Consider the following 22,129-nt stretch of genomic DNA (forward strand, 5'->3'; position numbering starts at 1 on the left):
ACAATAGAAGGGATCCTGCTATGAAATGAAGTGGCATTCCAGACCATCACTTCTGGCTGTCGGACCGAGAGTCAAGTTGGTATCCCACGGCTGTCTTGAACGTTTCCAAACACGTTTTCGGCCTGAAATCTCACTGAATGGAGTAGAACTGTTTTCAGTGACGAGTCCCGCTTGGAATGGAGTCCTGATGACTAGCGAAGAGGTATCCGGAGAAGCTCTGGAGAGTGGTGAGGGTACCAACCTGGCTGTGCCCCGCGATATGACCCGACAGCCAGGAGCCGTGGGCTGAGTTGGCATTTCTTTTCATAGGAGGACTCTTTTGGTCGTCATCGGCGGCCTTACAGCACAGCGGTACGTCGGTGATGTTCTACGCCGCACTCCGTTGGCCTTCCCCACATATGGCGATAGTCTTTGTGCTTGCCAAACCCCACCTTGTCCAGCAACGTCACCGGATCTCTATCGAATTCATATTGTGTGGAGCATTATGACCAGGGCCCTCCAACCATCTAGGGATTTTGACGATATAACGCACCAAATGGACATAGTGTGTGGTGATGTTTCTCAAGAGGACAGGAAATAACTGTATCAATGAATGTCAACCCGTATAAGTACTTGCATAAGGACAACAGATATTCCAACGCGTTACTGACTTGCTCAATTTGTGAAGCTCTTGCTCTCGGATAAACCAACCATTTTTTCAGAAAATGTAATCATTTGTATGAGGGGCGTTTTATAAGTCCGTGCAAAGTCTGAGAGATGGCACCACCGACTTGTATCGAGGACATGTTTAGTTAATAGCATCTTTGGAATGAACGTACACCAAGTGTCAGCCATATTGGTCCATTTATTTGTGTTTGGCATTCGTGTGAATCAAGGAAGTCGAGTGATTGTCCAAAAATGGACGAAAAAGAATTTCATATGGTGATTAAACATTATTTTATGAAAGGCAAAACGCCTCAGGAGACTAAAGAGAGGCTTATTAAACATTAAGGCGAGTCTACACCTTCGATTAGAAAAGTTTATAAGTGGTTTCAAAATTTTCGGCGTGGCCATATGGGCACAAGTGATGCTGAACGTTCTGGACGCCCTGTGGAGGTTACGTCTCCAGAAATCATTGATAAAATCCATGATATGGTGATGGATGACAGAAGAGTTAAGGTGCGTGAGATTGCTGGTGCTGTCGATATCTCGAATGAATGGGTACATAATATTTTGCATAAACATTTGGACATGAGAAAGCCATCCGCAAGATGGGTTCCGCTATTGCTCACGCTTGACCAAAAACGGAATCGTGTGAAGTGTTGCAAGGACTGTTTGCAGCCGTTCAGGAAGAATCTGCAGGACTTTAAGCGTCGTTTCGTCACTGTGGATGAAACATAGAGATATTATTGTACTCCTGAGACCAAACAACAATCTAAACGATGGGTTACCAAAGGAGAATCTGCACCAAAAAAGGCGAAGACCATTCCTTCGACCGGAAAGGTTATGGTGACTCTCTTTTGGGATTCGCAAGGGATAATCCTCATCGACTATCTGGTAAAGGGTAAAACTATTACAGGTGCATATTATTCATAGTTATTGGACCGTTTGAAAACCAAGCTGCAAGAAACACGCCGGCCATTGGACCGAAAAAAAGTCGTTTTCCATCAGGAAAATACACCAGCATACACCTCAGCAGTTGTGGTCGCAAAATTAAGGGAAATTGGATTCCAACTCGTTTCACATCCCCCATATTCTCCAGACTTGGCTCCCTTGGATTACTATTTGTTTCCCAATTTGAAGAAATGGCTAGCAGGACAAAGATTTTATTCAAACGAGGAGGTGATTGCAGCAACTAATAGCTATTTTGTAGTGTTGGACAATTCCTATTATTCAGAAAGGTTCAACAAATTAGAACAGCATTGGACGAAGTATATCAGTCTAAAGGAGACTATGTCGAAAAATAAAAAAAGATTTACCCCAAACATGTAAGTAGTTTCCAGTAGGAGACGAGATACTGGCAGAAATAAAGCTGTGAGTACCGGGCGTGAGTCGTGCTTCGGTAGCTCAGATGGTAGAGCACTTGCCCGCGAAAGGCATTGGTCCCGAGTTCGAGTCTCGGTCGGGCACACAGTTTTAATCTGCCAGGAAGTTTCATGTAAGTAGTTTTCATTTTTGCGCGGACTTTTCAAACGCCCCTGTTATGTCCGCAATATAACACAACAAATATTCGGCGATAACCAAATTTATTTGACCTTCTGTCACTCAAAACAAAACTTAAGTTCGACTACACAACACTTCGCTACACTTCGCTGGCTGTAGCGCCAAGGAGAAATCAGAGTCACTAGTAGAGAATACAAGTCCAAACCACTGGCAACCAGTCGATACCGACGCGTCGCAAGTTTCCAGCCACGGAGGCCACAGTACGGTTCGGTCGTCGTGAACCCAGCAGCCGGGTAGTAACACAGTCATCGGCGAAGATTGAACTGGTTAAACGGGCTCAGGGAGCTCGCTTAAATCCGCAGGTCCGGCCAGAGTGTTGGCAGATGGCGCCCTTATACGGTTGCTCACTCTGGTGGCAAGGGGAGCGCCGCCAGGGTAATCCGTATCGATAGTGGTGTGTACGCGGCCGCTAACCCCGCGACGACGCCTTCATTTGCGCCAGTTGTTGACATCGTGTGCGGCGCCAGCGGTACTCGCTGTGTACCGCGCGTGTGGTAGCACACCGCGCCGAGTTGACGGCCGCTGCGCGGCGGCCGATACGACAGACCCTCGCATGTCTGTAAATGCAAATCACATAGACCTATTTCAGTCCAGTTCGGATAATTTCTTGGTCGTTCTTTTTTTTTTTTTTTGTTTGTCTTAGAGTGTATTAGGTTTGATCACAAGTGAGGCCGCAGGTACTGTAACTAGCACTGAAGGTTAGAAACTGGTCTTGTTAACTCACTGTCCGATAGTACTACGTGAGATGCAGAGTAAGTGTACGGGTTGCGTGGCCGCAGGACTGCCTTCCGCAGCGGCTGCCGGCGCGCTCGGACGACTTCCGGACGGCGTCGCGCGGCTACACGTTGCTGCTGGCGGTCACGTGCATCACGCAGTGGCGCGCCGGCTGGGCGACTGCCAAACCGCTGACTCTGCGAGCCACGCTTCTCTTGTCTGCCGCCTGCCTCGTAGCCCTGTTGTGCGTGCGTTCGGCCAAGGGCCTGCTCACGCCGCCCTTCTTCGTCTTCCTGGACCGCCACGGCGAGTTCTTCGCCATCTCCACCAGGTTCCGCACATCGGTGAGTCACTCTGAGCTGCGTCTTTACTAAAGGCCGGTTCCCACTAGGGCTGCCGCGCGTCAAAACCGCGCGTCAGTGGCGTGGTTGCCATGGAAACGGCGTCAGCGGCAAGGCGCGGCGGGCTCTGCGTCGCGGTTTGCCCATGTCGAACCGCTTCCGCTGCCGCGTGACGCGCCCCAGGTGCGCGCCGCCAATCACAGAACGCGCTGAGCGTGACGTCAGGTACGCAACCCCGGGCCACAAGAACTTTCGCCGAACCGCTGGCGCGGACGCGGCGGCAGCTATGAAATACTTATCATCCGATTCCAAGGAAACTATTCGGTAGAAAAATTTGATTCTTGGGCATGTTACAGCCTGATATCTTCTCTCGATAAAGGGCCGAATTTCTTTTCGATATTCGTCGTGGTTACGTGCTGTATCGCATTTACGTAAACCTTTACACGAAATTTTAATGAGTGTGCAGAGGTAAAAACGCATTGCGTGGACTTTGCGTACAGTTCATTTTAGGTAATACATTATTGCGTATGAAATTTAGTCAACATATCGAAATTGCTTTTAAAGCTGAGAGCAGAACGATAGCTATCACCGTTCTCGAGATATTGAATGATATGTCGGCGGATGGGCTGTGCGGTGTTCGTGCGCGGGTCGCTTGCGACGCGACCGATACTTCGTCCTGCTCGTCGTAAACCATGTGGTTGTATCAACTGCAAATTTCGTAAACGGTTCAAGAAATCTAAAAGCGTTTTTTTGCAAACGATAACTTGTAAAAAGTCATGTATTTCGTCGCATGATAAATATCCAAAATCTGTTTATCTACCGAGATATGAAAGAAACTACAGTTTTTCAAAAGGGATAGATGATTTTTTTTTAAACAGCATTTAATAGCGTGTGGAATGAGAAGTTAAACAGAAACTAATTTGCTGGTATGTCATAAGATGTAATTTGCTAAGTATCTACAGCTATTGATTATTTCCTTTGGTAAGTAACAAACGTTTTTTTTCTTTATCGAGTGTACTTTATTGGTTCAAGGCGCGTTTCGCCTTTTACTTTAAGGCATTTTCGGTGGAATCTAGAATGATTCAGTTTTGTTTCAAATGCATAACTGATTACTTACAGAGAATCGAGTTTTTGGCGGACATATACGTTTCCCCTCACCTGGTCACATGCTGGAGGTTGAACTAAAACTTAGATTATGGAACATAAGCACATTTTCATGTTCGCTCTTTTTTCTTCTGTCACTAGCTGTAGACATTTTACCGAAAACACTGATTTGAAGTCGTAACTACAGTGTGTTCACCTCATGCCCCTTACTGTTTGGTTTGTTTATGTACATGTTGCCAACCTAAAGAATTATATGCTGAAATTGTTTGTTTATTTCTGTTCTCCTTATATCTGTATATGTGTGGGGCTAGCCAGTGATAGTTATAGAAAATTGAAAGTGAATGCAGTAGTTGTCAGAGAGTGGTTGAAAGGTTTGGTGTTCAGCTGATTTCAGTTTTGGGTTAAATGTTTTGTGGAGGAGTGCATGGAAGACTAAATTCACTGCTTACATTAACAGATAAAATAGTAGAATAGCATTTGAACAAATGATTATTATCAGAATACTATCACCCAACCCCTTTGTCCTCACTCTTTGACGCCTCATAATATGTCCTGTCAACTTACCCCTCTTGTAGTCAAAGTTGTGCCGTAATTTCCTCTTCCTACTCTATTTAAATCCGTACCTCTTCTTTAGTTACACGATCCTCATGTCTAATCTTCAGCATTCTTATTGATCACCACGTTTTGAAAGCGTCCATTGTCTTCTCGACAGAACTGTTCATCGCCCACGTTTTACTTACAAGGCGGCACTCCACACAAATACCTTCGTAAAATAGTACCCAATCACTACAATTTATATTCCATATGAACAAATTTTCTTTTTCAGAACGCTTTTCTTGCTATTCACAGTCTTCATTTTATATCCTCTCTACTTCTGCCTTCTCAATTACTGCTTCCCTTTCAAGTCATTGAAGTCTTAGAAATGCAGTTTGGTTTCTGTACAAGTTGTAGATAATCTTGTGTCCCTGTGTTTTATCGATGACATCTCCAGAGCTTCAAAGAATGTTTTAATTAAGATTGTCAAAACCTTTCTCTAAACATGCAAATGCTATAAACACAGTTTCGCTGTTCTTCAGTGTGTCTACTTAGTTAAGTGGTAGGATCAGTATTGCCTTGCGTGTTCAGACATCTCACAGGAATCTAACATTGTACTTATGTTAGTTTGTACAACCCCTCCCCCTCTCCTGTCTACATATTCCTTCCACTATCTAGCCTTCTCTTATTTGCTTAGTTCTGGCTTGCCAAATAAGTTCTTGACAGTTGCTTCTCCTTTGAGAAAAGTTTTCTTTGTTCTTTCTCATTTTCATTCCCTTATGTTTTCCAAGTGCAAAATCAGGTTGCAATTTTGGACTTTCTGTCAACGTCATGTTTAGACATTTCTATTTCCAATGGCCTACTTTATTTGCTGCATTTTTGTATTTTTCCCTCTTGTCAGATTTAATATTTCACATTTTATCTAACGATTTCTACTGTACCTTCTTCCCGTTCTCATACTCTGCTGCATTCACCACTTCTTTTCTCAAAGATATCCATTCGTAGTCTAGCGGAATCCTTCCTCTGTTTCAGTCAGTCGTTGCATTACGCTAACTTTAAGATTATCGAAAAACTGTGGGTCTTGACTTATTCAAGTTCCATTTCCTTAATTTGCTACCGTTTACTGTCTCTTTAGTTGTAAACTGCAGCTCGTAACTAATAAAGTATTGTAAGTTTGCGTCTGCACCGGTAAATGTCTTATAATTTAAAATCTGGTTTCGAAAACTTTGTTCCAAATATGTATTATTCTTTCATGATTCTTAAGCAGTGTGCTAGATAGTGAACAATGATGAACGGTAGTCATGAAATCTGTTTATGGTGAAATGAGAAAACATGCATAATAGAATATTTGAAAGAGTACATTGTACAGAAAATGAAAAATTGGTATGTCTTCACCCAACTTCGTCTTTCCTCCATGTAGGTGTAAGATATAGTTTTTCAAACGCACCGGGAGTTTCAGAGGGTCCCGCCCCGTACCTCAGTGGCAGTCCGTCATTGGCTACCGCTAGCGTCTGCCGCTTCCAGATGGGAACGCCAATTCCGCGAGCCGTCGCGTCAAAGCGGAAAACGCTTGCCGCTGCCGTTGCCGCACGACGCGCTGCCGCGCTCTAGTGGGAACCGGCCTTAACCCTTAACACCGCCTACGGCTGCGCGTCGTGGCCTCGCACGGTGCAGAATCGTCAGCAATCACGCACGCACTGGTTACGTGTTGTTGTTGTTGTTGTGGTCTTCAGTCCTGAGACTGGTTTGATGCAGCTGTCCGTGATACTCTATCCTGTGCAAGCTTCTTCATTCCCCAGTACTTCCTGCATCCTACTTCCCTCTGAATCTGCTTAGTGTATTCATCTCTTGGTCTCCCTCTACGATTTTCACCCTCCACGCTGCCCTCAAAAGCTAAATTTGTGATCCCTTGATGCCTCGGAACATGTCCTACCAACCGGTCCCTTCTTCTTGTCAAGTTGTGCCACAAACTCTTCTTCTCCTCAATCCTGTTCAATACCTCCTCATTAGTTATGTGATCTACCCGTCTAATATTCAGCAATCTTCTCTAGCACCACATTTCGAAAGCTTCTATTCTCTTCTTGTCCAAACTATTTCATTCCGGCTTGTGTCAATGTTGCACCCCTGTGTGATCACAGCACAGGAGGGCACGAAATAAGACCACTGGAAACGAATAAAGACCTTTTACTGCTTTGGATCATTTTCAAATTCGTCGAATGGTTTTGAACGGTCCCTAGTGGCTCCACTCGGTACATCTGGGCAACGATTACGATCGGGTTCCGCATCGAAGTGCTGAGATCATGCTCAGTGTGGTTGCCGCCCTGCGATGTCCGTCGAGTGGGTTGAATCGCCCAGCAGGTGTGTACAGTGCCAAAGGTTGACGAGAACGTTCTCCCTTTGCTCATCGCACTTCGAACTGTCATTTTCAACCACGAAATGTGTGGGAATCAATGCTCCGGTAAAATGTAAATATCGTTTGACTAGGGCTTCCCGTCGGGTAGACTGTTCGCCGGTTGCAAGTCTTTCGATTTGACGCCACTTCGGCGACTTGCACGTCGTTGTGAATGGAATGATGATGATTAGGACAACAGCATCCATTCCTTGAGCGGAGAAAATCTCCGACCCTGCCGGGAATCAAACCCGGGCCCTTAGGATTGACATTCTGTCGCGCTGACCACTCAGCTACCGGGGGCGGACAATGCTCCAGTGAAACGGCTGATTTCATTGAGGTCTTTTCTGCCACTCCCTACAGGCATTTCCTGCCCATTCCGAGTGGCAGTGTAAATGAAATGTTTTCCTTGGCCACTTACAAGTAAATCGCGTGATCTGAACGTGGAGCGTGGCGCTTCTGACCTCTATCGCAGAGACTTAAAAAAAAGGTGAAATATGGGTAAGAGGGCCTTTGATGTGCTTCCCATCTTTGGCACATTCACGGTGGTATTGGCCAGAATTTTGGTGAAATCTGGTATCACTGTGACATCATTAACCCTCTACACACGTCTCATGAACTTCTGAGCGGTAGCTTTCTTTTCGCAAGTGTCGACACGTTTCTGTCTGAAGCGTCGTAGAGCCCGAGGGTGACGTCGCAGGGCGCCATGTTTTTGCACCACTACAGAAAAAAGGATGAAGGCATCTTTGAGCCATCAAACTTTTGTGACGGAATGGGACTTAAATCTTTTGCGCGGTGTAGTAACTGAAGATAGTGAGAATAACCTTTTACTCCAGCAGCTAGACAACAACTTACAGCTGCAGAGGTTCCAGTAGCTGACAGCTGCTGTCACACGCAGTCCGCCTACGGTCTAGAGTACGCCGTTATGCTATCTGCATCAAGATCTACTAACCTCGAACATGCATTAAAATGTGGTATAAGCCCGAATGGTTTGTTAATAGCACTCTGTGAGGAAGAAGAATATGACGATTTTTAAATTGTGTGGAAGAACAGTTCCTTTAAAAGGAAGTGATAAGATCACCATGTATTCGTATTAAGAATTGACATCTCCGAATAGACTGTCTATGTGTACACTGTATATAATTATAAAGTATTTCTTGCTGACACAGCAATAGGATGTCTAACACAATGTAAAACTATACAGAACTATACAGAAGATACTGCTGTAGTTTCGTATAACATGCATTATATATATATTCCAGCAAACGTTTTCATCACATGCTTATTCATGATGTGACAACCGCCGCCAAAGCACTTAATCCATTAGAACATTGGAAAAAATGGTAAAAACGGAAAAAAGGACAGATGCGGAAAAATCCCGAAAAATACGTATATTAAAAAGTAATACAGGATATTGTTATTTATACAGGGAGAGCATTCGAAAATTGAGGTGCAAGCACTAGATGAAAGTGCCGACAGCGCGTCATGCTCCCGTTGTACCTATATGATAGCTGCAGTTGATCATTATTTTGTAAATTATCTCCTTCTCGCATCTTCAACGTATCTGCGAAGATTTGACAGCCGTTGTTAAAGTGCATTCTGTGTTATTAACATAAGATCAGGTGTGGATTTTACTCCCTACCATCCAGTTGTCATACAGATTCATCACCCAGCCATAGTATCTAACAAAATATGTTCTTCTAAAATGCCTGCCTTGAAAAATTAATGAAAGCATGCTTTGCTAACTATCAAAAGCGAACCCTTAGATAAACACTAAAACCCATCGCTTGTGGTGGATGTGAAGTGTGTTGTAATATTAGTTAGCACATCATGGACAGATATGTTGCCTTAAGCTATCTTAAATACAGCTTTATGCTTACAGGATCTAGCTTTATGACCACCTAACAACGTTGATGCTCATTGATACTTTTATCCTATGTTGGTAAAACAGAATAATGGTGAAGCTACGCTGTATACCGAACAGGGATGTGCATCATTGACGCTTATTTCGATTTCGTCAGAGAATTCTAAATATGATCACAGAAAATAATCGAGTCCCCAAAACGTCGATAGTTTTAAGATTGATGTTAAATGATAAATTTACAGAACGCCGTAAGAAACCAACATACAAGCAAGGTAAAGAATTCAGCCACCCAGTCAGTTCAAAACAAAACCATACCTATCACAAATGTTCCTACTGTTAGCGAAACTGCTGTTGTTTAGAATAGATAGACATAATTTGTTTTCAATTAGAAACTTCACTTTCGAGGTAAAAAATGGTTTTGACAAAAAAAAAGTTCCAGAAAGAAAATAAATGTGTACACATTTCTAGAATATTCGTCACATTTACATAATTATTGACTATGTACCTACCAAATTTGTGTTTCATGTACAGGAAACTAAGCTCTACCTGCTGATTGTCGCGTTTATTATATGGAGATAATTATTCAGCAGTCAGTATAATCTTTAAATATAACACGCACCATTCCAAAAGTGGATACGGTTGATTCCTAAACGCGATACATTGTCGCCTATAGCTCAGCCACCTCCCGCACAGCGGTGTATTGCGGGTTGCCGGGGCTCCGCCACACTAGCGGGGCAGACACAAGTGCAGCAGTGAACTCATAGCTGATGAAGAAAAGCCTCCAAACTAAAAAGGTGTATGCCAAAAGGTGGGGGGAGGGGGGCAGAACTGTGACAAAAGCTGTGGCAAGTACACAAAAAGAAAGGAAACTGAGGAGATTGATTATGATTCTGACTCTGGATGATGTCGATCTCTTTGGAGAAAGCATACGAGATCTTATCGCACGCGAAGATGGAAAATATTATATCTTTGTTAAATTCTGGGGAGCAAAGAGAAATTCATACAGCTATAGATGTGTCTGCACCAAAAAAAATCTCCTGTTTTTGTATTAGTGCTAATATTTCAAATATTGCTATAATCAGTATCTATACCTGCTCGGATAACCCCGGATCGAATTAGCCCGGAAGATTAACGTACGACGGTCGGTGTGCTGGTCTGTCTAGATGTGGCTTATAGGCGGTTGCTCGCCTCTCACTAGGTGAATATCGGGCTAATACCCAGTTCCAGTCTGAGTTATACGATTCGCAGACATTTAGCAAACTTTAGAAGACTTTAACATGTATAACACCACACGTAGACAGTAAGGGCATTCGAGCGCTCCTTAAAATAGCCATGACAATTCCGTTAATAAACACGCCGACCTTATATCGATGCAAGACAAACGCACAAGGAAAAGAGGAAGCATTGTAAGTGGTTTCTACAGATTGCAAGTTCACTTTATAGTACTTAAAATAGGAAAAGAAAATAATTTTTGTAACTGAATCTGACGCACATTTCATGCCAGAAATACAGTAGATATCCCCCCCTCCCCCAGCCCCACCAGAAAAATCCCAATCACACATCACACATATGTATCGTTATGTGTATTCTCTGTCTCATTTTTCAGACCCAACCTTCTATCTTAAGTATACATATTGTAACACCCTACCCGTTGTTTGTCCGATTTTTGCGTGTGTTCGCCCCTGACAAACAACTTACAGAGAAATTGGGAGTGGAACTGTATGCAAAAATGGATAACGCTAGATTTAAATGTGGTCCTGTCACCCCTAATTAATCTGCGGTGGCAGCGTTGACGATAAATCACACCTGATTTTACTTCCAAACATGAACGATCACGAACACTTAGGATGTTCAATGACATCAAACACATACACAAAAATAAAATAACGCAAAAGGGTGAATTCAGGATCAACTACTGAAAGTAAAGGCTCTACTGAATCACAATAATTCTATTATAACCTTCAGATCAATGCTGAATAAAACACAATCAATAATTTACAAATTATCCTCCTGGCTGGCAATGGCAGTGAACTGTGTTAAAATTGGTCCAAAACGCGTTTTCTTATAACTTGGCTGACCGACTGACATCGACACAAAACGTAAAATACGAAGAACCACTACACCCCAAAGTAACGTGAAACCTCTGTGGAAACAGCAACTGCACGTGATCCAACTATTTAACGTTACTCTTAACACAGGCCGAAGCGGGAGCGATCTCACCGTAATGTTCCTGTTGGAGCGGCGGTTTCCGACGGCGACCGCGCGGCTGTGCGTTTGGCGTGTGGCGTCTCGGGAAGTACACTCCTACACTACTCGGACAACAGACCGCTGTGTCCATAAACTTCTCTATTTGCAACGATCTTCCCGGCAGCAATGAGCTGGCGCGGCTAACGTCCACTCAGAATGAAAGACCAAGACGGGAGACGACTTGGCTAACGTCCTCTCAGTACGAGAGCGCGGAACGGAAGACCTCTACCGAGAGTCCAGCAAGATCGCTCTTCACCTTTGTTTTCTCCCTTCAACTTTTACCGAGCGAATCACATCACTAGGTGCTCTCAAAATATCCAGTTTGCCAGTGCCGACCAATGTACGGCCTGGGAATAGAACTATTTGCCACGTTTCTTTTATTTCTACAATATTTCACAAGTAAACTCCGCCCTCGCCGGCTGGGAAGAACCACAGCTGTGGGCAATAACACGTTTACTGGAAGTTTTCTCCGAAGAGATCACTCGAGATTTTCACGGCAAGATTCCCCGTCGTAGCGAACACAGATTCTTGCATTGAAAGTTTGTTATTCGGAACTCATGGCCTGCCCCACTCGAGTTACTCGAAGGCGTGAAATTAGTGGGACACAGGCGAGAGCACGCACAGGAAAGCCCGTCCAGCTTTCCACTGCTCTGTTTTGGTAAACACTTGAACACGTGTAGCCGCACATCCTTCAGAGGTTGGCGACCGCTGTGGCCTCTCTAAACGGATTACGGAAATCCCCAGTTCACCATTCATACCTTTAGGCTGTGGCCTTCGGCGGCTAAGCAGGGACGAAAGCCGAGCTCTGTCTCGCGTATTGCCTTTCCGCAAAATCGCGGAATTCTCTCGTGCCAATGCGTTTCTACATAGATTTCCTACACCGTAATTTGGAGTATTACTCCAACAAAACCTAAGTGTCACGTTAAATGGACTCATGTAAGGTGCAAGGCAGTTGCCACCTTACAATATGAATATCACATATATCATATTTTCGACAAGCCGTAACATGTTTAAGTATTTCAATCCAAAAAATGATAAACTCTTATTTTTGTAGTCTACGTACGTAATTTCAAATACAGTGTCAGTTTAAAGCAGTTTATACTGCCTAATATTCACAATTTTTCCTAAAAGTTCCTTTTTTTCTTTTATAAAATAGACAAATTTTGTGATTCTATATCATGTTTAGGTCACCGTATCCTCTATGTAATACTGTACTTATGAATCAATAAATAGAGAGATATTTAACTTTAAATATGCTACAAAGTTAAGTCTATAGACTGTAAAAATATCATTGCTTAGAGAAGTTGTGTTGCGTTGTTGACGTAGATCATAATCTATTTTTTTAACTCTATGTTAGAAAATAACGATGTGGCTACACAGCTCAAATATTTAAGTGCAGCTTATGTAGCTTTGTATAAAAAAGTACCAATTATGTGGTCCCATGCTTCTAACGGATCTTATTTTAAAACTGAAACACGGCATTACAGGTGATAAGTAAGTTGTGATTCTACGTCGGTTTCTGTTCCAGTCTGCGAATTATTCTTTTCTTATGCTACTTTGTAATGTTCACTCCATTAATCAAAATTGTTTCGCTGTTATCCCGCGTTGCCCACTCTTCTTCATACAACGAAAGCATGAAATGAACGAACAATAAACGCATTAGACCACGCGTACATATTAGAAAACCTATGTTCTAGCTTTAGTTCGCAAAAAAGATATAGTTCTCCCCCGTCCGTGGGTACATTTGAGAAGTTGCAAATGGATTTTACTGGTGTATGTGCCACATTCAGAAAAAGATTTGTTTGAATGACAAAAAATTATTAACAGTGGTAACAACTAGTCTCATTCTTTTTCTCTTTCTTCGCGAAATCAAAGGTAACTTTTTAACATCAGTGTTACAATTTCTTCAGACTCTTCAGTATCGATATTTTAACATAAATGTTTAAATTCGAACATTCCTAACGCTAAAATAATGTCAGTGAACAGAAGCTCGACACAGAACTAGACGCGACAGAATAATGTAGTTATTTCCAACCCTCCTTTTCTATCTTTACTTTGGACTATCACTGGCTAACTACGCCTTTCTATTAACTGTTCTGTTCCAGTTTTACTGTTAGTATGAAATATAGAATTAATTTTATATAACAGCAAGTGCATGCTACTACATTTCTGTTCTGAAAGGGAACGTTCAGGCAGGTTCAACAATGAAAAAATACCTTTCCGTGTTATGTATTAAGTGGTGGAGTCACTATTATTTCCGGGTTATTATTGGTATTCAGTTTTACAAACAGCAGCACCGGATAATCAGGACTAATGAGGACCCGACGTTGAATGGACAGAAAACCTATAATCCGAAATCCACATCTTCCTAACCGGCAATTGTTATTTGACGTATTTACAAAATATGTTACACGCCACGTTTGATAGCAGAGTGCAGTTTGTGCGTTACTCGTAGGAAAATTAAAGATTGTTCACAAATTTGCACTATTTCGTATCAGTTACTTTCAGTTGACTTTTGGTAAATAATCTTCCACTTCAATTCTGATTTTGTTTATCATTCACCTTTTTCTTGGCGGTAATTTTCAGTTCCGTAAGGGTGAAAATGTCAGCATATCCGAACTAATTTTGCATTGAATGCTGTAATATCAGATGAACACATATGAGTGCTTGGGTGTGTGTGAAGACGTGTTCGCCGGTGGCCTTGGCTTAGCTCTCTTCCTCTGCCGAACTCACCTTACACTGAGATCACAAAAGTCATGGGACAACGATATGCACGTATACAGAAGGCGGTAGTATGGCGTACACAAGGTATAAAAGGGCAGTGCGTTAGTGGTGCTGTCATTTATTCTCAGATGATTCGTGTGAAAAGGTTTCCGACGTGGTGATGGGCGCACGACGGCAATTAAAAGACACTGAACGTAGAATGATAATTGGAGCTGGACCCATGGAACGTGAGATAGTAATTGAAAGATTTTGAACGTTTAATGGTAGCTGGAGCTAGACGTTCCAGGGTTCTAGCTCCAACTACCATTCCGCGTTCAAAATTTGATTGTTTCCGTCTTGCGGCCATAATGACGCCGGGAAACTTTTCACATGAAGCACCAGAGTATAAATTGGATTGGATTGTTTGGGGGGAAGAGACCAAACAGAGAGGTCATCGGTCTCATCGGATTAGGGAAGGAAGTCGGCCGTGCCCTTTCAAAGGAACCATCCCGGCATTTGCCTGGAGCGATTTAGGGAAATCACGGAAAACCTAAATCAGGATGGCCGGACGCGGGATTTAACCGTCGTCCTCCCGAATGCGAGTCCAGTGTGCTAACCACTGCGCCACCTCGCTCGGTACCAGAGTATAAATGACAGCTCCACTAATACACTGCCCTTTTATACCTCGTGATCACTATACTACCGCCATTTGTATATGTGCATATTGCTATCCCATTACTTTCATCACCTCAGTGTATAATATGAAGAAAATTAATTTTACACATTTTTTAGGAGATATATATTCCAGAATGAGGATTTCACTCTGCATCGGAGTGTGCGCTGATATTGATATTGAGATATATATTGTTTCTTGGCACGAAAATTAAATTATTTAACTACTAATTATGAAAGGGTTGTGATTTATGACCTATTTACATTTTTCTATTATTTTGATTCGTCCATTGAGTCTTTTATAGGAATTAAATATCCACCTAAAGGTTCCAATTGATAAAATGTAAACTTACCAATTACACAACTCATTACCTTCCTTGTTACACATAGCACATTGTCTGGCTAACTTGCTGTAAGGTTGACTGAGAGATCATGAGTGATGTAACTTAGCGTAACGAAAAAACTAACAAAAGTAGAAATGGAAATATTAAAAATTCAAAAACTAATAAAATAAATAAAACAGTATAAAATACCACCCTTGAACTCCACCCTAAACTCCACTGTTATCCTCCCTATTATAATAAATAGACTATTAAAGTACTGTAGGCCAGTGATGATGCCTACTGTTGTATATTTTCTTCTGTTGAGCTGCTTCACTATTAACCATTGCACCAGTGTAGCGTTCTGGAACCACTACACCGTTAAATTAATCCTATTACTAGGATTCTTATTTACTGTAACCTACAAATTACCTTGACACGACCTTTGGCACGCAATATTCAATACATACGAAAACGTAGTATGTGAAGTTATCACGTCCAGTACTAAATATCCTCCAGAGACTAAGTCTTTGTGGTGTACCGAGATACCACACATGAAGGGTCTGCGACAGTTGGTACCAGAAGTATTGTGGACGTCCGACCGCAGCAGGAACGTCTCTGGACGCAACCCAAACACGCTGCCCGCGAGAATCACACCTCGTGGAGCGGCAGCACCACCAGGAAGAGAGACGCGCGTTTACAGAGCCGTGCACGAGCAGAAGATGTTGCAAGTTGTAAGTCAGCCAGAATCCAGCTAGGGAGTTCCTGTAGAAAGTTCGTCGTGTCTCGAAGTCGTTGAATTAGACAGAAACAGTGGGTGATAGAGTTCGAGCCTGGCCTTATAATTAAGGCGAGATGGCCAATGATCTATTCAGTGCAGATGCACGCAAGACTCGGTGAAATGCCGCGAGTAATGAGGATAAAGTGCAAGGAATACTACGTCCATAGTGGGTCGATAAGTTGAAAATTTGTGTCTGACGGGAGGCGTGGTAGGTTAATCCGTGTAGTTGCAGTGACCATTGTGTCTGGATGGCTTAGTGGTCAGAGCGTCTGCCTATTAAGCTGGAGACCTGAGTTCGAATTCCGGTCTGGCACTAATTTTCAACTTTCCCCAGTGATTTCAGTCTATGTCCGCTCGCAGCTAAGGTCTGTAATTCCTTTGTGTCTTAATATATTTTACTATTCATTAGTCTACGACACTTTCGTTATGCGTATACTACCCTAGAATCTATGCATCCGTCCAACCAGGGCACCTTTATCAATCTTTTTCAGCGGCAGCAGGATTTTCAATTAAGTGGACGCCCTTAGTGCACAACAGACTATAAGTGTGATGCAACACTACGGCTGTGGTTGTTCTAATTACAAGTCTGTCTACCAATACGGTGTATTCCAGTATAGCGTCTTCCAGTAATCCACGACAGTAGGTGGTAACATTGTAACTGTGACTGCTACTAGATCCGGAGTAGAATCACAAATGCAATCCTTGGGCCGCAGTAAGTAACATCGCGCCGATTGTTGCTTTTGGAGATAACGAGCCCGTTGCCTCTTGGCTCTCCTGGCTGGATTATGTCATCAAAATCTCTGACTGGTGTCAGTGGTGGGTGCAGAAAAGTATTCCATAAGCTGCAGACAAACTCTGTGATCATCCACACAGCTTGTGTTGCTCTTGGCGCGCCTGTCGTGCATGCAACCAGGAACACAGGAGTACTGGAAGCGACGTCTATCTGGCAGGGGTACCCAGAGGACTCAACACACAGTATCTGTAGGGGTAGCATGTTAAATTAAAAGCAAAACAAACATATAGTTGCAAAAGTCGGATTTGGAACAGTACTGCACAAATTCTGAATAGGACAATTTGTAAAACGTAATCAGCTGGTGAATCATGATTTTAATATTACGCGTTTCAGGACAACCTATTATCAAATATCTGTGAAACAGGGGATACATAGTCATGTAAGAAGAGCAAGAACAATGACACGGCGAATCACAAGGACGTTCATAAGTTACAAGTAAAAGATATATACCACGTACATCAAGTTGTTCAGATAAACTGAAGCTATATGTTACATACGTAGCTATCAGGGGCAGACGGACTGTTACAGAGTGAAACAAAATTCTACCGGTAGGCGGTGAAAGTGTATCCTCAGCTACACAGCGTCAAATGTGCTACAGTTTCCAAAAATACATGAAGTAATATAACCAGCAACATCCAAACTACTGTATAAAATATACAGGGCGAGTCGCGTAAGGCGTGTTTACAGTCTGCAGCCGCTTTCGACCGCCTCTACCTTCAATCGTACAATATTTGCCAGCGTCTTTTAAGAAAAGTTTGAATCACTATAGCAACATGCGTTACATCACTATACGCGTCTTTTACAGAGCGTTCGAACGATGGTAAAAAAAGTATAGCGTCCCATTTAAAAACACATGTACTTGCTTCATTATCTCGGTCACTACAAACGTTGTTATTATTGTGCATGTACCAACGTATGTGCCTCATAGTCCGCTATGATTCGCCGAACACCGCTTGTCGTTCGTGCAGTCGCCCCCGGAATAAAGTGAGTGTTACGTCTTACGCGACTCACCCTGTATACAAAATTAACTGGTGGCTTATAAGTACCAATATAGGTGACAAACGTTTTTAAAAAATTTTATTTAAGTAAAATAAGAAATACTTTAAAAACTTTACAGACATTTACAATAGACCAAAGACCCTTTTGATGCAAATCTCCACGCTAGTCTGCCCTGCGCTAGCCTCTTTATCTTTGAATAATTATTACAACCTGCTTACTACATTAGAAACTTGGTCTGCACTATTTTTACACCCCACAATTCCTACCACAAGCTGACGATTCCTTGATGGCCCAGGATGTGTCCTGTCAACTGATCCCTTCTTTTAATCAAATTGTACCATAAATTTTCTTGTTTTCCATTTAGTTTCAGTACCTCGTCATTACATTTATCCATTTAATCTTCAGCTTTTCTCTGTAACGTCACATTTCATGCTTCTTTTCCCTTCTTACCTGAAGTGCTCATCGTCAATTTCCGTGAAAGGCTACACGCAATACCAAAAGGTACAGAATACACTTTCTAACTATTAAATTTATATTTCGATATTAATAAATTCTTCTTTTCATAAATGTTTTCTTGTTATTGCCAGTCCACATTTTATGTACTCTACTTCGGCCATCATAAATTATTTTTCTACTTAAACAGCAAAATTCATCAACGACCTTTAGTGCCTCACTTCCTAATCTAATTCATTCAGCATCGTCAGATTTGATTCGAGAAAATGGCACTATCCATATTTCAGTTTTGTTGATGTTCATCATATAATCTATTTTCAAAACACTGTTCATTCTGTTCAGCTGAACTTCCAAGTCTATCTTTGACAGAATTACAGTGTCAAATGAAAACCTCAAAGTTTTTGTTTCTTCTCCCAGAAATTTTTTCTTTGGTTTCCTTTAGTGCTCGCAGAACGTGAAGGACAAATAACATTGGGGGGAGAGTGGAATTCGCTATATCGTATACTAAATAATTCCTGAAAGCATCTCATCAGTAGCGCAAAACTCGGTGTCACATTAATTAGGCAGAATTTCTCTTGTAGCAAGAAGCGAACACGCTCCAATGTCGCGTTTTTCGTGCGCATCGTTTCGTGCCCTGCGAAGTGAACACCTGCACCAGAGACCTGTCGACATCCCCGCAGGACGCACTTGTCGTGCTGGTTGCCTGCCGTCACGGTGCGCCTGCCTGGTCACTCACGAGTTCTTCCAACTCACTTTAGACGTTGATCGCTTATACATACAGGAGGAGAATCCGAACCACATCGATAAACCTTTAGAACCTCATCAGCGTTCTCTGTATATATAATTGTTAGGGTGTGTGTGTGTGTGTGTGTGTGTGTGTGTGTGTGTGTGTGTGTGTGTGTGTGTGTGCGTGTGTGTTAGGGTGAGTGTGTGGTGAACAGTACATAGTGTATCACTATCATTTCCGCCCTTCTACATCTTCATCTATACTGTGCAAACACTGTGATGTGCATGACAGACGGTACGTCCTGCTTTATCAGTTATTAGTGTATTTTTCCCGTTTCAGTCACTTATCGAGCGCAGGAAGACTGACGTTTCAAGTGCCTCCGTGCATGCTGTAAATAATGTAATCTTGTACGGCAGAACAATACCGACAGGGGGTAGCAATTTTCGTGGGCACTAATTGTATTGGGAACTAGTTAATCTTTCCAACCTAACGGTAACAAGAGGTATCGGAGGCCTCTTCACAAGGTCTGTTCACAAGCAGTGTCCTAGCGTCCGTCCTACGTATCCACTCATCAATATTACTGTCGATTACATGCACCAGTCCAAATTTTTACTTGAAATGCGAAGCGTGTAGGGTGTCATATCCGATTTCTACTGCATCAAGACAAAACACACAAAACTTTTATTAGTCTACCAATTTGATGTCTTGATGATTATGTCCCAGCACAGTGACAGCACGTAGGTCAGGCTCTCTGAATCCAAGGCTGTAATGAAAAGTAATAACGAGGGGGCTAAGGCTCCGATACTACCAAACAAGAAATCCGGTTTAAAGTTCAGGGATGCCAACAGCTTTACTTAAACGTTATAAATTGGAGGACAAAGCTGTAAACCGCTCGTAACTGATATATAAAAATTATATTGTTCATACAGTTAAGAATGTTGATACATTTCACAAATATTGTGTAACGATAAGCATTTGAATACTGTTTTTGATATCTTGCTATTGATAATATCTGCCATAATGGTTGTCAATCAAATCAGAATTTAGACATGAAAGGATGTTAATAAAAGAAAATCGTCTACACCTCACTCCATCACATCATATCAGCTCAAATTAAACTTTATAATTACTAAGTGAACACGATGTCTCTCAGAGCCAGTGGCGTCACACGAACCTCACGATCCCTACGGGTGCAATATGTATGTTTATGTAGTGCCATAATTAAAAGCTGGTTTTTAAAACTACGTTACTGGGCTTTCTCGCTATAACTTCCGACTATGCTCAAGGATCTTCCACTTCAGTTTTTTCAGCGTCTCTGTCTCACTCTCTCCTTGGTCAAAAAAACCTTTGATCACTCGTGTTGTCCTCCTCGTATGTGTTTAATACCCCTGTTAGTCCTATTTGATGCGGGTCCTACACATTTGAGTAATTTTCCAGGTTGGGTCGCACGAGTGATCTGTAAGCAATCTATAGCATTTTCGCAATATTCTGCCAATAAACCGGTCTGCCATCTGTTTTACCCAGGAATGACCCATTTCATATCCCTCCAAAGCATTACACCCAGATATTTGTATTTGTTGACCGATCCCACCTGTGATTAATTGTTATTAGGGTTATTGATGGTGCAGTATACAGTATTTTTTCAAACAATACACAGCCATTTTACCGCATGTTACTGTATTATTCTCCTGTTTATTCTACCATTATCGAGTACAATGCTAAAAGTTCTTAAACCACTGACACGTCATATCTGGTAAAGTCAGCCAAAAGCAGGTAAACAAAACTACCACTTTAATAGTTACATCTTAAAGGAATGTGCTAATCTTGTTTACCTGATTTTGGATGACTTTACCAGATATGACGTGTTAAAGGTCCAAGAACTTCTAGCATTGTTCCCCGATATTGGCTAAGAGCCGAAATCTAGATTATACAGAAGAACATACAGTAATATACAGTCAAATTCCGGTGTATTCTTTCAAAAAACGATGTTATAGTCATAAAATAATAGATTTTTTCTATTTGTGAAGTGCACAATTTTAAATTTTAAAGATTTAAATCAAGCTGCCAATCTATGCGTCACTCTGAAATCTTAACAACTAAATATTTATGTATCATCTTTCAGATAGTTCATCATTATTGATAAATGAATCATCTACAAGAATTCTGAGGTTACTATTAATATTGTCTATAAGGTCATCAACATACAGCAAGAATAGCCTGGGTCCCAAAACACTTCCCTGGGCACATCCAATGTTACTTCTACATCTGTCGATGATTCTTCAGCCAAGATAAATTGGTGCGCCCTCCCTACCAAAAATTCCTCAATTGTCAGAAATATCGCTTGATACCCCATACGATCACACTTATGATAATATGCATAGAAGTGGCAGTAAGACAAATGCTTTACGGAAGTCGAGAAAAACTGCATGGATGCGAGGCTTTGAATATGTCATACGCGAAATTGCAAATTGAGTTTCACATACTTGTTTTTTTCGAAATGCATATTGGTTGGCATCGAGGAGGTCATTTTGTTCAAGATACCTCATTATGGTTGCGCTCAGAACTTTGTATCACTGCCCTTCACAAGGGACAAAATTTCTCTACTTTTCTCGTAATGGTCATTATGAGAGAAGCATGTTGCAGAGGCAGTGTGTTTGTTGACTCAGTCTGATCACATTCAGCTACAAGAAGGTTAAGGGAAGTGATTTACGAAACTACCATTCAGTAATCATGGCTTGTACCTGTTTTAGAATGTCTGAATAGACTATATTCCAAGCTCAAACTTAATGATGTATCTCGATCAGCATGCTCTCCTCCATGCCACCCCGAAACTATGGTCATATGGTCATTCGAACACAACCTGTGCTTTTGTCAGATGAAGACCCGAAAGTCATCGATCAAGGGAGTCAGGTAAATGCGGTATTTCATGAATTTCTTTTTTTACTTCTGAAACGCATTTGATTCATTAACGCAACTGCAGTTACTTCCGAAAGTATTGTCGTATGGTATCTGAAGCAAAATTTCTGAGTGGACTGGCGATTTCCTAGTAGGGAGGACGCGACATCTTTCCTTGGGTAGAGAATCATTGACACATATAGAAGTAACTTCGGGTGTGCTTCAGGGTAGCCTATTGTAAGCTTTCTCTGTTTATATTATATATGTTCACGTATGACTCTATAGACAACTACAGCAGTAACTTTAGACTTTTTGTAGATGATGTAGTTATATGTAATGAAGTTTCGTCTGCGAGGAGCTGTGAAAATATACAGTCATTTTTGGATAAGAT

At 42.0% G+C, this 22,129-nt stretch overlaps 1 protein-coding gene across 1 annotated transcript in view; it reads left to right on the forward strand.

Annotated features, from left to right (window-relative positions):
* The window catches only part of LOC126195692 (uncharacterized), a 432,385-nt gene that overhangs the window by 17,804 nt on the left and 392,452 nt on the right, over positions 1 to 22,129 (forward strand). Inside the window, exon 2 of the mRNA XM_049934320.1 lies at positions 2,982 to 3,260. Within this exon, the coding sequence (XP_049790277.1) occupies positions 2,982 to 3,260 (279 nt within the window). The remainder of the gene's footprint in view (positions 1 to 2,981; positions 3,261 to 22,129) is intronic.

This window comes from Schistocerca nitens, chromosome 7 (genome assembly GCF_023898315.1).
Source record: "Schistocerca nitens isolate TAMUIC-IGC-003100 chromosome 7, iqSchNite1.1, whole genome shotgun sequence".
Classification (NCBI taxonomy): domain Eukaryota; kingdom Metazoa; phylum Arthropoda; class Insecta; order Orthoptera; family Acrididae; genus Schistocerca; species Schistocerca nitens.